This window comes from Mercenaria mercenaria, chromosome 6, assembly GCF_021730395.1.
Source record: "Mercenaria mercenaria strain notata chromosome 6, MADL_Memer_1, whole genome shotgun sequence".
Taxonomy (NCBI): Eukaryota; Metazoa; Mollusca; class Bivalvia; order Venerida; family Veneridae; genus Mercenaria; species Mercenaria mercenaria.
The window spans coordinates 29,314,040-29,329,930 of NC_069366.1; the positions used below are offsets into that span (position 1 = coordinate 29,314,040).

The window sequence follows — 15,891 nt, forward strand, 5'->3', positions numbered from 1 at the left end:
TGTTCGCTAACAGTTTCTCTAATTCCAATAGGCTTTGAAAGCGAACAGCATGAATCCTGACCAGACTGCGCGGATGCGCAGGCTGGTGTGGATCCATGCTGGTCGCAAACCCACTATGTTGGTTTTCTCATGGCACGGCTCATATATAAATTGCCAGTCCATAGTTTGTGCCATGTGACCGGTCTATAGTCAACACATGTTTTCTAGGCTTTTGAAAATAGAAATGCGAAAATTAATTTCTAGTGTTATACCATGTGTCGAGCCTCGGGCAGTAGTTTTGACTATTGACCGGCAAGCCATTCTATAAGCTTGTACTTTTGCATGACCGCTGATTCACATTTTGTGCTGTATGACCGATCTATATTCAACACTTTTAGTCAAAAAATGAGAAAATTATATCTGATGTCATCTTATAACACACTCATTGAATGACAAGCCCGTCTGAATAGACAAGCCTCTGTCAAATAGTCGAAAATTATATACTATATTACCGTTAACTGTTAAAATGACTCAGTGTACAAGAGAAAAGAACTGCATGACAATGAAATTGTACCAGTTTTTTTTCTTGTACGTCTAAAACATCAGGCAATATATTATGACAGTACTAAGTTAAAGTTATATTCCAACCTTTATAAGTACGTGTGCATATAAACATTCTACATGGTAAAATTTAGGTTCCGCGACTAGGAACAGGGTCCGTGAGTATTAAACAGAGTTTGACAACATGACCTCTGTTTGAACCTTGAATCCTGACGATACAACACATTCTGTGAACGTGTCATTTTTGTTTGTCTGATAATTCAAAAGTATAAACGCGCCGATAGCGCTAATCACTGAAGAAGACTTGCAGAAGCTCCACTGTTAAATGTCGTGGATGTGGGGGAATGCGGATGAGGGTTTCGGTAACGTGTTGTTTGATATTTTACCATTAACAAAACAAACATTTGTTGTAAAAAGTACGGACAAAGAAAATCATTTCAGCACCTCTGTTGTAACTGATAGTGTGAGTGTCCCGAGTGGATAGCTATATGGAGTAGGTGCGGGTAGGCAAAACTTCAATAAGCTACATTTTAAGTCTTCAAGAGATGCCATAAAATGATTTCTAACAGCATACCTTTGCATTCAGATTATGTAATTTTTTTGTTTCATCAAGTGTAAGTTGTGGCATGTTGGATTTGCCGTCCGTCATTACAATGAGAATGTTGGCGACACCGGGACGATCTCCGGCTGGTTTCGTAAAACTGTTGGCCTCTACATACTTCAGAGCAAGATCAGTACGTGTTCCACCAGAGTGATAACTGAAAAAGAAGTGACAAAAATGCGTTATGTACTTTCTCTCGAAAGTGTATTTGTCAATGATGAAAAACATCTCCATCAGAAAAACACATCAAATTGAAGATCCTTTGTCCGCTAGCAGATGTGCATCTCACACGACAATACTTATAAAACCGTTTCGCTGTTAACGAAAATTCTTCACTACTTAAAATTTGTGCATCGAAACTAGGGATAGATAAGTTCGCTTCTTTTACAATTATATAATGTAAAGATAGAAAAAACAAAAACATTACCCTATTTTATGAACAGCTGTGACTAGATCATGTTTTGTAAGGTGTGTGTTGAGGTTGAATTCGTTGTGCGGTGTAGATGCAAAAGTCACCACGCCGATTTGAACATTTCTGGGTCCGATGTCGAAAGCCTGGCCGAATTTAGCAACGAAGTCCAGCTGTTTCTGGAAGTTAGAAGAACCTACCGAACCGGAAGAGTCCAACAAGAACACTATATCGGCCGGGTTCGATCCACAATCTAGAAGTACATAAACAATGTTGATTGAAAGGGACAATAAAAAAATTTATATCTTTGCAAATTGCAGATTTGTCTTTTACAAAATTTTGCTACTTTGCTACAGAGACCACTAGTGACGTGCTTAGAAGAAACCACTTTGTTCAGCAGATTAGGTTTAATTCTGTATCCAAAAAGAAATCTTCATATCCAGTTCTACTTAAAAATACGATCACATATTATTATTATTATTATTATTACCGCTTGATCCACCAAATTTGTAAAAATATTGTTTTCGCGAATTTTGGCTTTATTTTGCATAATCCAGATGTCCATACATTTTTAAGGTCACCAGCTTTTTTTTCTTTTTAAAGTATTATTTAATACTGTCGATTTAATGGCTTAAAATGAATTTTCATTCTGTCAATTAAAATTTTGACCCGTAAAAAATAAAAAAAACACATATTTTTATCGAAACTTTACGAAATGTTGAAAAAGAAATATGATTAACTGCTAGCTAAGAGATCCTGAAAGATTACTACCGATTCATCAACAAATAAAGCCAAAATTGAAATTTAAGACATGTTAGATAATGGCTGAAATTTTCATTGGAAATTATAAAAATGTTTTTTCGATGATGTATTTAGGGGAAATCGAGATATTTAGAAATTTTTAATTGTCATTTTACCATAATTGTGATTATTTCGAATGATGTACAAAATGTATGGCATTGCCTTATATTTTTACGAAAAAAGTGGGCCAAATAGTGAAATTATTTCTGTTTGTGGTTGATTATTTGATAAGTCGATGACATTGGTAACATTATAACATGTCTAAATAAAACAGATCTGAAAATTAAAAAATAATATAACTCTTTCCTTAATCAAACAAAATTATATTCCTTATCAATAACTTACTTGGAGCAGCGGTTGTGCCGGCACCCTGGGCCCCTTGACTGCCCAAAAGGGCGGCAAGGGCTACCAGTGTAATCCTGAACATGTTAAGTGGCGAAAAAATACGCGTAACTGGAGGAATGTAGCTTTTATATGAGTACGGTAGCCGGGATTGCGGGAGCTCTTGGAGATGGTAAAATCTGGGTCAAACTACCAAGTTTATCAACAGGTTGGATAGGAACATCCGTCTCATTGAAGAATTTTGTTTGCAAAATATGGTTTTATCTTAAAATTGATTAATATACCGGAGATAAATGATTAGTGGATCAAAGGCTAAACTGTTGGTAGAATATTCTTCCTTTTGAAAACACAATTTTATATCTTTAACCCTGTCAGGGACTCCGGTGAAATAATGTCTTCTAAATTAGGACATTAGTGAGTACGGTAGAGACTTCTAGGTTTATATAACAGCATCTGAGTATCATCAGTATGGTCAATGTCGCAAATGTTTAGGGAGCTTTCCAGCCAGTGTGCTAATCTCTATACTCCCATTAACTAGTGTTGTGTTTAACAACTACATGTTGAACGAATACGGCCAAAAAGTCTGTCTTAAAAAATACCCCTTATATATAAAATATATGTAGGGGTATTTCCTTTTTTTAAACATAGATTTCTGGAGTCTTATTGATAGAATTTCAGACTCCTGTGTTCATACAGGTATGAAACTACTATCTCTTTAATTATCTTTAACCTAATGTGACTTCTTAAGGTATAAGAGTAAATGATGGTTAGTCCATAATTTTAATATAAACCAATTCAAAATGGTGCAGAATCACAGATCTATTCAAAAGATCAATTAAATCAATTCGCGAGTTCCATCACCAGAACTTAGATATTTCTAAGGAGCTATATACAAGTATGCACTGACTGTATATATAAAACATATGGATAAGTCTGAACAAAGTCTGGGTTCGGCTGAAAGTAAGAAATATCAATTTTATTGTCATTTTGACAGAGGTCACGAATCAATCATTAAGGTTAAACACATTTTTGACTTGACCTATCAGCCATTCAGCAAAGTCGCTGAATTGGACGACTAGAAGGAAATCAATGTAAATGTTTTTAACCCTTACCCTGCTAGTTTTTTTTAATGAACGTGTCCATCTTTCATTTTGGACCGTACCATTAACTGTTAAAAGGGTGCTTACCAAAAAACTACTGACTGAATGGCGAACAGTGCAAACCATGAACAGACTGCACGGATGTGCAGGTTGATCTTGGTCTGCAATGGTCGCAAAGGCAGAATCACTTGTCGCCAGCAGGCTAAGGGTTAAACAAAACCAATATTTATGTTCATAGCCATGTGGAGCCAATGTTGATTTTTTTTTTTTCATGCAAAATCTGCTTTTCTTACTTAATTCTAAATTGACCAGTAGTTCAAAGAGTCCTTAGAATAACTACAAATGCCTTTAAAAATAGTGAAATGTGCGGATTTTTTTACATAAGCCAACGTAGGATAGAATACTGAATCTGTTTCCACTACCCCGGATTATCATTCTATATAGACAAAAAGTGCAAAACTGCAACGATGACATGAACAACATAAAAAATAGCAATATTTTTTTTTTTCAAAAAATAAGGAAAAACAAGCTTTTCTTAAAAAAATAAAATGATAGGAAGGTATGTTTAAGGAACGGCTGTATACGTGTTGTCACATAAAAAAGGTTATTATTTGTTTATAGATATTTAAATGCATGTTAAATGCATGCTGGAATTATCATTTTCAAAGATACCCTACATTTCTGACTAGATACATTGGCATTTAACAATTCAGGTATTTTAGTTGTTTAGTATACTTCACCTTATTTCGATAGTATATTAATACTAACCATTTAGGATAATCTGTCAACTGGACAGGTTTACTTGATACGGGTGAACCAATTAGCAGGCATTATATTATCTTCATTTAATGTAAATATTATCATACCTAAAAAGTTAGTCACCATATTAAATAAAATTGTTCTTGTCTAGTGACATGTTATCCTAAATAAATAATAATTGATAATGACCATTGTATAACGTCGCGACAGTTTAAAAGCTGACCTTGTTTGTACTAGGCTGACATTATCTAATCCAACAGTTATGAAAACTTTTATGATATATGTGGTTTGTAGCCCGTAATACTTTCAAGCCCATGAAATAAGACAATGAGTTTATTAATATCTTTTAGTTATAACTAATACATTTCTATTGCAAGCAAACACTATATAATATATGTCTATACTTTAACAAAAAAAAAAAAAAAAAAAAACGAGAATAAACACGCAATCAGTGAGGTAACTAAGGATGAAGACGTTGCCATACAGATGAGTGAGAAAGGTAAGGGAAGTAGAGTTTCAGAGTGTTTCTCAGCGTGGTTCATAAGTTAACATAACTATTGAATGAATGAAGGGGCATTTTTTTTTATCTCGTCTTGACCTTATACAACATACATGAACTGAGTACTCGAAAAGTTAGAAGATAGGACTTTTTACCTTATCAATAAGTGGATTTATTCAAGTCTTTTCATTTTACAAGTGTGCACGTACACATAATTATAAAATCTGGTCAGTATGTTACGACAGTAAAAGAAAACAGCAATCGAAATTGAAGAAGAACGAATCTTTTGTAAGATTCATACAGTTATATATATGTCAAATTTGTGTGTCCAAGAGGTAGAGCATTTTCCATGAAGCTCTCGACAATTACATGCATTTATACCGTTGGAAATGAATTAAAAATAGCATTATCATTTATCAGCAAGAAAAGAATTTATCTCTCTAGGAAATATGTTTGATTGTAAATAGTGTCATAAGGATTTAACCCTTACCCTGCTAAATTTCTATAATGAATTGGTTCATCATTCAGTTTGGGCAATACCATTTATTATTCGAAGGGGTGTTCACTGAAAATTTACTAACTGAATAGCGGACAGTGCAGACCATGATCAGACTGCACGGTTGTGCAGGCTGATCTTGGTCTGCACTGGTCGCAAAGGCAGAATCACTTGCAGCCAGAAGCCTAAGGGTTAAAATTGCATTTTGTATGTAATAAGGGTGGCCAATCTCAGTAGGTGAACCAGAGTACAGAAACGTTGTTTTTTCTGAAAGATTTACGATTTAGTTTGGGTGTATAAAGTTGAAGATAAGAGAATGACCTGAATGTTCTGAATCAAATTTAAATGGATCTTTGAGATACTCATCCAATTTCGTTCAGAAAGCAATGTAACAGATGGAGTTTCAAAATCACCATAAAATAGTTCTTTCAGCTCTATTTTTACAAAGCATTAATAATTTCTCTTCTAGGACATTATACCACAAATTCCTTAGATAATACAACAGAAGTCAACATGTGGTAAAAGTTATGCGTTATAAAAACGTTTACGCATATCTAAAAAGACTGAAAATAGGTACAAAATTGGATCTGTACTTTTAAATAACAAAACTGATATGACTGTTCCAAGTACGCATTGTCAATGTTAACACCAAGTAATGTTTTCTTGAGCAAAACTGTAATTTCTCCGCCTGATAAATATATTTCAGTCTAGGATACTGCAATATGAGTTATTTTGTGGCTTGACATATCGACATTATCTTCTGACACATGTAACATGTGTAAAGTATACTGAGATGTATCATCTGCAAAATATATCCGTGATTGTATTTTCAGTAAATAAAGGTTAATTGTCCACATTTATTAAAAACAAAATAGGACCTAAGACAGAGCCCTGTGGAACACTCTGCAGCAACGGCATAAGATTCAGATTTACATCCAGAAATGTAAGTTTGTCAGCATGAAACGTAAACCAAAGAGAGAAAGAATCATCGCATTTATAGGACTTCGACTTATGCAAAGGTTTAGGACAAATAACCAGGTCAAATGCATTAGATAGATCCAAATAGACATCACCAACAATTTCAATGTTATCTAGTGTTGTTATCCAATAATCAAGTGATCTTGTAAGTGCAGTTTCACATGAATAGTTTTCCCGAAAACCTGATTGTCTTTGATATAACAGATTATTTCTCTAATAATGTCGTTTGGAAACTGAACTGAAGAAGACGACTAGAATTAAATATTTTGGTAAGAGCATGGCATACGACATCAGCAGATAAGTGAAGGAATCTTGCACAATCTACTTATTTGGTAATACCAAGGGAATTAGCTTGTACCATGGTGAACTCTTATGTTAAAGGGGGAATCTAAAAGTTAGGAGAGCAAATCAGTTTTTAATTATTGATCTCTACAAGTGTTGATGAGATTTCATTCAATATTTTTTGAGAATACTTAAAAAATTGTCATACTGCTACGAAAACATACTGGCATGTGCATATACATGTAGAACAAGAACAGGATTGCCCTCAACATCGGTAATAAAAGATGTTTGGACTATAGAATTAAATCCTGACAATACATGGAATCTATTCCATAGCTGTTTAGGACTGGCTTTATTTGGTATTGATAGTTTCGTTAAAATAATACTTTTGGACAAAGAGCTATAAAAATAAATAGATTGGCAACTTGAAAGGCATATAGAGCAAATCTCGCCAACCTCCCGTGACAAAAAAACGAGATCTCGTTTACCGGAAGTGGCGCTTTCTCCACGCGCCATTTTGTATGCGAAAGCAATTATTCATCGGTAAAATAATTATCACCGTATGGTCACGCTTCTTTCGATGGCCAAAAAAAAAAAAAACGTGTACTTCGTGTCTTAAGACCATTTCAAATTAAACTAATTTTTTTTTAGAAGCTAACATGTATTTTAAATGTAGTTTTAAAGGTACAAATTGTAACTCCATGCTCGCCGATGTTTGTTTTTAGTAAGATAACGCCGAATCACGCTCTGACACGAGCTCACGCGAGATAACAGCCAGTTGCCATTCTGTGTATTTTATACTTCTTTGTTTTGGACAAGAATAAAATGAGCCGTGCCATGGAAAAACCAACATAGTGGCTTTGCATCCGCGCAGTCTGGTCAGGATCCATGCTGTTCGCTAACAGTTTCTCTAATTGCAGTAGGCTTTAAAAGCGAACAGCATGGATCCTGACCAGACTGCGCGGATGCGCAGGCTGGTCTGAATCCATGCTGGTCGCAAACCCACTATGTTGGTTTTCTCATGGCACGGCTCAAATTGACTTAACGGTCTTAGTCTCATTTTTTGTAATTAACCACATCATTACGTTTGTGAAACATGTCACTAGTTTAAATAGCTTTAAATATATCTTAATCGATCCACTGTGGTTGACACATCAAGTTACTTCACTTGTTTTGTTCTAGAAGGAGCATGTGTGTCGAATACAGAAATGAACCTATTAATAAACAAATCAATTGAATCAGTTGAGTTTTGAATATCATTCAGTAGTTACCATTATGTTTTGTTTTTTTCTGAAAGTCTGTTAATAATTCGTAAGTTTGTGCAGTGGACCTCTTTTACCGTTAGATGACACTTCACGTCTAACACAAATAGTAAAATGGTCACTTATGGAACATATAGGAATGCCAACTTCTAATACATGTTGAGGCATATCAGAAAAAAACATGATCAGTTCATGTAAAAGAATAGTTTGTAAATTTATCGGAATGCCAACTTCTAATATATGTTGAGGCATATTAGGAAAAGCCACAGGTGCCCGTCCAGTCTTGGTGCCCATATGTATGCCACCCCCTCAGAAAAAAAATCAAAAACACTGTAGTATATAGTACTCTTACATGGAAAAGGTGCTTGTGTTGCTGTAACGCTATGGAGGTTTACTAGGACACGCTGTGGAACAACCAAAATGTCCAGTTCAGTACCAATGCAAGGTACCCTGCTGCCATTTACACATCGGACATTTAGAAAAACAGTAAACAATCCTATTCTACCTAGTATACAACAGTAACAACCTTAAATAACTTACATTTAAATTCTAAGACGCCAACAAGTGTCTCCCATCCAACTAGAGGTGTACTGGTCAGGAATCCAGGCAATCCTTGCGTGTATCAGTGCTATACACTGGGCACCTTAAAGAACCAGACTGTCTATTCGCAACGAGCTAGGCTAAGTTAGCCGGACAAGCCTGTATCTGATTTCTGATCTCTCTGTCGTGGGGGCTTTGTCTCACTCTGTCCCTCTGGTCAGATCGCTCTGTGTCTGTACTAGTAGAGGACGAATTATGAACCCTGTGTGGCTGCATTTTAACTATGTAAAGCGCCTTTGAACGTGAAATTGATCATGAAAAGGGCGCTATATAAATCTGGTATAATAACAATAATAATAACAACGGAATAGGTTTTCTACTTTCGTTTTGAAACAAAATGGCCGATCGTCACTGTTATTTTACAAGTGTCTAGACTATTTGGCTTGTTTGAATTTAAATGTAAGTTATTTAAGGCTGTTTACTAGGCAGAACATGATTGTTTACTATTTTATAAATGCATGATGTGTAAATTGCAGCAAGGTAGCCTCAACTGTTACTGAACTGGACATTTTGTTTGTTCCACAGCGTGTCCTAGTAAACCTCCATAGCGTTACGGCAACGCAAGCACCTTTTCCATATAAGAGTATATAGGGGGAAAAATCAATTTTTTTTTCGTTTTAGGATTAAAACAGTGGTTTCTAACTCTTTTTTAGGGGTTTGGGGCACCCATATGGGCACCAAGACATGACGGGCACCTGTGGGAAAAGCATGATCAGTTAATGAAGATTAATAGTTTGTAAATTTACCGGAATGTCAACTTCTAATATAATACTTAGTATTATGTTGAGGCATATTAGAAAAATCATGATCAGTTAATGAAGATGATTTATCGGAATGCCAACTTCTAATTGTTCCTTCTCATGAGAAGGAACACTTATGGTGAACATGTCACACTTGACTGAGCAGGTAATGGATACAAGGGTATCATCAAAGACATCCGAATTCCAGTAGGCACCGCCATTTTGGACTCATACATATTCATTACAAATAGCCTCTTTGCAAGTGTGTTTTTACGCATCTTTAAGTCAATCTTTAGTGAAATACAACTACGTAATAAACAGACCTACAAAAACAATAATTTAGTTTAAACTATCTAACTCCTAAATCTTACATGTCATATTGTAGAATCGAGATTAACTAAATGAATATTCATCATCTAAAAATAGTCTCCCGCCTAAAAATATCGTCTACTATTATTCTTCTCGGTTTCATTCTTTGCTGCTTCCAGAGGTTCTTTTTACGATTTTATTTCATACCAACTTTAATATTTTAACATTTTAAGTATAACCATCAAAACATACTGTACTAATAAAGTTATTCGAGATTTTTTACTTGTCTGTGAATGCTATTGAACGATACGTACCGTCACCGGATAACAACATTTCAATTACTTCCCTTGTTTTTATCTAGAACTGTATAATGCATTTCTTCACTTTACTGAGCTATAAATATTTCGAACTTGGTAATTTCATACCTTTTGATTAATTGTTTTGTAATTGTCAAGTTGTGAACTTTTTATACGCACTTTTTTCAAATCCATCAGTTTGTTGGTGCCGACTTATATAAAAGCCCTTTTTCTCCTGGTTTAGTCGTTCTGCAGCTGTAAGTATCCATTCATTTACTGGCATATGGCAGAACTTTTCTTCCATTGTATTGCTAATTAAAATTAGGCAAACATACGACCGAATTCTGATCTGTGCCACTAGGACAGGTGTCGACATTGGTTCCCCAAAGTTTGACAGAGTGATGGTATTTATTGTCCGCTAATAATATTTAGGTAGGATGGCTCATCTAAAGGTGTTTGTGTATTATTTCTGGAACTACTGATACGTATTAGACCTTCCTGATTATTTTAAGTTAAATGTTTGTGTGAAATAACTTTAAGTATTCTTAAAATAAATAGATAAGAATGCACGTAAACTAGCAAAAAACATAGTTCATAATTATTAGGCCTAATAATTATTCTATTAAAGATCCCTTAAAAAGAATATTTAATGTGCGCTAGAAGGAACCTTTTGGTAAGCTAAATCTTGTATATATTATGTTGAGTCATATTAGAAAAAGCATGACCAGTCAATGAAGAAGAATAGTATTTATAGGTTATTAGCTTTGTATCGGGAAATATGCACGAGTTCTTCAGCGGAAATATTGCGCGACTTGAGGAGCGCAATATTCTTCCGCTGAAGAACGAGTGCATATTTTCCGATGCAAAGATAATAACCTTTTTATTACATACGCATCTACACGTATAGATATAATGTAAATATCATAAATTTGTTCAATGGCATAAAAATGATTGACAATAATGAACAAAATAGAAAAAATAGTGCAACAACACACACTGAATTACGTCACGCACCCGATATGAAATTCAGGCGTCAGTGTATGGAAAAATATTGACGTTTCCGGTACCATTGTAACTTAACGGGGAATATAGAAACGAGTATGTTATAAGTAAATTTATCAGTATGTCAACTTCTGATATATTGAGGCATATTAGAAAAAGCATGATCAAATCATGGAAAACATTAATTTGTAACTACTTTAAAAACCCGCCCGCTTAGCTCAGTAGGGGGAGCGCAGATCTACGGATCGCGGGGTCGTCAGTTCGATCACCGGGCAGGCATATGTTCTCCGTGACGATTTAATAAAATATATTGTGTCTGATATTATTCGTCCTCCACCTTTGATTCATGTGGGGAAGTTGGCAGTTACTTGCGAAGAACAGGTTTGTACTGGTACAGAATCCAGATATATAACTGAAATACGTTGAAAAACGGTGTTAGACGCAAATCTGCTTTAAAACAGTTGTCGTTTATCGAGCAGTAAACCTTGAAAGTTCATGCACTGAAAATATTACGTGCAAACTATATTTAAATGCATCGTTTCAAACGCAAAACGGATTTAAAAAAGCAACTTTTCACTTTATTATAAAACATGATCTATTTTCGTCCGTTAGACTAATTTTAATGACGAAAATGAGGCGCTTTATATCAACAAACAGATTACAGTAATCTACCCTTCCCGGGTACACCTAGGAATTTTATCCTCAAAAAGTTTTTATCTTGAAAGGTTGCACGGTACGATATATCATACGTTAACATGTATATATAAGATTCAACTAGGGTTCCAAGCGATATCTACCAGAATCATGAGAATGAGATTTTTTATTTGTCTTTTTTTTTATTCGGTTCTCAGTTTTATGTTCTCAAATAATTTCTCTCGTTTTTAGAATAAAAGTTGTCCTACTGCTGTCCTACGCATCTCTGATGACTTTTCTTAAAATCATGCTGTCACATCACTAAACATCAACAGTTATTTCAAGATATATTATTCTTATGCAATTCTTATTGCCGCCCTTTTCAGGTTTTCAGACCCCCAAAAACTGTCAATGGATAAAGAGCCAGACCATACAAAATGAAAGGGAGTTAAATAAAAACTCCAACTAAAGGGACGTTATCCCCCCCCCCCCCCAGCCCCCACCTAAAGCAACTCCACATATCTGATTTTACTGGATAAAGAAACAACTGGTAGTGTTTCAGGATTCAGTGTAAAGTCCGTTTATACCTTTATTCAGTCCGCATTTGCAACAGACACAAGCTTTCCTCATAGAAAAGAGGTTTCGCTTCATGTGGGACTGCCATTCCATAGCATAGAAGAATGCACGAAAAAATCTATCGTAAAATTAACTGATCATCACAATTAATTCAAACTGAAAATAAAAATTGAAGTTTTCGTCTTAAAGAAGGAATAATTGTATTCTAATGTCACTAAATGGAGAACATGTACATGTTTGATATGGTGATATACCAGCATGAATATATGGAGTGCGTTCATATATGGCCGTGAACTATCAAAAGCATGCACATAATTGAGCCGTGCCATGAGAAAACCAACATAGTGACTTTTTGACCAGCATGGATCCAGACCAGCCTGTGCATCCGCGCAGTCTGGTCAGGATCCATGCTGTTCGCTAACAGTATCTCTAATTCCAATAGGCTTTGGAAGCGAACAGCATGGGTCCTGACCAGACTGCGCTGGATCCATGCTGGTCGGAAAACCACTATGTTGGTTTTCTCATGGCGCGGCTCATATTTGTTTGTTTTTTATAAGTATATACGTACAAACTGCTGACCTGTGTTATTATCTGTCTTGAGGGAGAGTCAACATCCCTGCCGCTATATTTAATGGCTGAGATACAATGCCTATTACAATACTATATTTTTGCGTGAGTGTACGAGTATAGCAGCTTAATAAAAATCTATTTGTTTCAAAGGATTATTTAAAAATAATAAACATAAAGGATGATGTATTTGATAAAAGGATCATTATAGCAGTAGCTTGACCTGGGGTGCTATGTTCGGCTCCCGCCGTATAAGGCTCGGCACTTGCGAACTTCGTGCAAAATCCACTCAGATAAGATACAACAACCTAGATCAAGCTAATTTTACTTGTTTATAATTTTCAATATCTCTTATCAGTTGTTGTAGTTATCTGCTTGAAGATGAAATATAGATGTTCGTCCGGAGACCTGTCTCTCTAAGTCTACAAAATCTTCAGATACATTTAAGTTGGCTTAATACATAAATTGTACTAGTATCAGACAAATGACATTAACTAAATATTCATACTGTCTTTAATTATACATTTATTAGCATTTCAAACCTAACACATGTAGTACTTATGATAAACTTGTGTGATTTATGTTTTAATGGATTCTGTGTATAAACCTTAAAAGACCATGGACCAGAAGGGGTTTTGCTCCCCCTCCCCCAGGGGGAATTTTGTGGACCGTATTTTTTTGAAACCCCAAATGTGTGGCGATTATTTTGATCGTTTGCAACTGGCGAGCGGGCGTTTCTTGTATTAAATGTCAATGTGTAAAATGTAATATTAAAGAAGTAAAATATTGGAAAAAGATACGTTACCTTAAAATAAAACATTTTTGGCATAAAGTTTTTAATGCAAATTTAGATGACCAGGTAATCAAAAAATGAAGTTACCATTAAAAAGTTCAACTTTCAACAAAAACAATGATACATGTATATAGATGGCCAGTATAAGTTAAGAGAAAGTTGATTTTTAGCGATTCTTAAAATGTAACGTCATTCTTCCAAAATGTGCTATTTTTTTCATAATTCATAAATGTTTTTCTTAAAAATGTTCATATCATTTTATATTAACACTCTTTAGTTACATATAACTGTTTATATATTTATCAACAAGCCTCTAATTTGTAAGTGATGTTACAATGAATACTACGTTACATTTTACGATGCCAAACATACAAATTATAGTTCATGTCTTCAGTTTCTTTAAAACATGCTTTATCATTTGAAAATAAAAACAATACAATTCAATTCTGTTTTAACAATATAGTTTTGCATTTCAAACTATAGGTTTAACTTAAACACACATGTATTTATATATCAAACTAAGTAACAATTTACGTTACCGAACACACAAACTATATTTCTTGTGTTCCGTTACTTTAATTATACTTTATCATTTAAAAATAGCAAATTTACAAATCAAAATATGTTTTAACATAGCTTTGCATTTTAACTTTAAACACATGTATTTAAAAAACAATTTACGTTACATAACATACAAACTATACATTTTAATGTATTTTGTAACGTTAACACATTTTTAAACACTTTAATAAGTATATGTCAGTTGTTTTAGCACATTGTAGTGACATACTTATAAAATATACAGACATTTCCTGAAACAGTGCACTATAATGATGTTAAATTTGAAACAGACATATCACTATATTTAGAAGTTCATGTCTATGCACACAAATTGTACATTTTGTTAACTGCTGTATGTTGTAACTGATTATTATGAATGTGCAGTAGCTTCATTCATCAACAAAGACTTCATCCAACGTGCTGTCAGTCTCGACTGTATCCTCAAGTAGATATACTATGTAGATATAGCTACTATGGAGACGGTATCCAATAATGGTCATGACCGGAATACTGTGACTTTCTTTAATACTGGTCTATATATATTGATGGTTGTTCAAGAAGACAATTATAGAAACTGCCTCACAATAAGATATCCTGTAAGTGAAATTGATGCCCCTCTAGTAAGTAAAAGTAAGGTGCAAAATGATACATTAGATTTGCCCAGTCTGAAGGAAGGTTCTTACGAAAGTAATCTTTTGATGGCAAATATGGACTTCAAACTTAATGGGTGATGGTCATGACCACCGTCTTCCACTAAACTCCTTGACAAAGTTATGCCAGACTGATGCCCAATTTAATATCCAGTTATTTGAACCTCAAGGTCGGAGAAAAATTAAGACTATTGAGGAATATTGTTACTAAAAGTCAATAAAATCTGAAAAGTAGATCCCTCGGAAGCACCGAGAACAAGGCAAACAGTGAAAATTGCAGACTCGGTTTGATTGAGTCTATTAATGAGCAGTAATGGAAAATGCAACACTGCCCCCACCCCGCCCCCCACTCCCCTCCCCGACTTAAGCAGTATTCAATCTTCAAATCTAAATGAGTTGAAATCAATGATTCCGAAGGACAAGAAGATATAACAACACTGAGGGCCACTTGTGTGAAGTTTGGAGGCCACTTCCATCCAAAGGAATTTATACTTGTTTTGTCTAGGCCATGAGGGCTCACAGGGCTCACAGGTCTGGTGGTTGCCGCCACTAGAAACTGTGTCATTGTATTCGATTCCACCTCCTTTACAAGGGTTTCATTTTCCCGCATTTAACCTAAGTGCATGTACGTTAAGTCCTTCTCCATGGCAGCAACTATGTAACAAATATATGTTGAGCGATTCTTGTCCCGCGTTGCAAACTGTAATGTCCTTGTTTGGGGATCTGTGGCCTTCACTTCAGTTTTACTCCTTCCTTTATTCCAAGATTGGTAGTTTACACTACCCCTTCTATGCACAAGCCGGGGAAAAGGGTCGGGTTATGGCAGTAAGTACAGTCACAGGTGCCCGTCCAGTCTTGGTGCCCATATGGGTGCCCCCAAACCCCCTAAAAAAAAAGAGTTAGAAACCACTGTTTTAATCCTAAAAGGAAAAAAAAAATGAATTTTTCCCCTATGTACTTTTATATGGAAAGGTGCTTGTGTTGCCGTAACGCTATGGAGGTTTACTAGGACACGCTGTGGAACAAACAAAATGTCCAGTTCAGTAACAGTTGAGGCTACCTTGCTGCAATTTACACATCATGTATTTATAAAAT

The 15,891-nt window shown here is 35.0% G+C and overlaps 1 protein-coding gene across 3 annotated transcripts in view; it reads right to left on the bottom strand.

Moving 5' to 3' along the window:
* The window catches only part of LOC123550590 (uncharacterized), a 37,213-nt gene extending 34,358 nt beyond the window's left edge, over window positions 1-2,855 (bottom strand). For all 3 annotated transcript variants that reach the window (XM_053545503.1, XM_053545502.1, XM_053545501.1), the window contains exons 1-3: window positions 2,697-2,855; window positions 1,569-1,803; window positions 1,115-1,298 (exon numbers count right to left, since the gene is read on the bottom strand). In XM_053545503.1, coding sequence (XP_053401478.1) covers window positions 1,115-1,298; window positions 1,569-1,803; window positions 2,697-2,778 — 501 coding nt within the window. In that variant the 5' untranslated portion in view covers window positions 2,779-2,855. The remainder of the gene's footprint in view (window positions 1-1,114; window positions 1,299-1,568; window positions 1,804-2,696) is intronic.
* Between the last annotated feature and the right edge of the window lie 13,036 nt (window positions 2,856-15,891).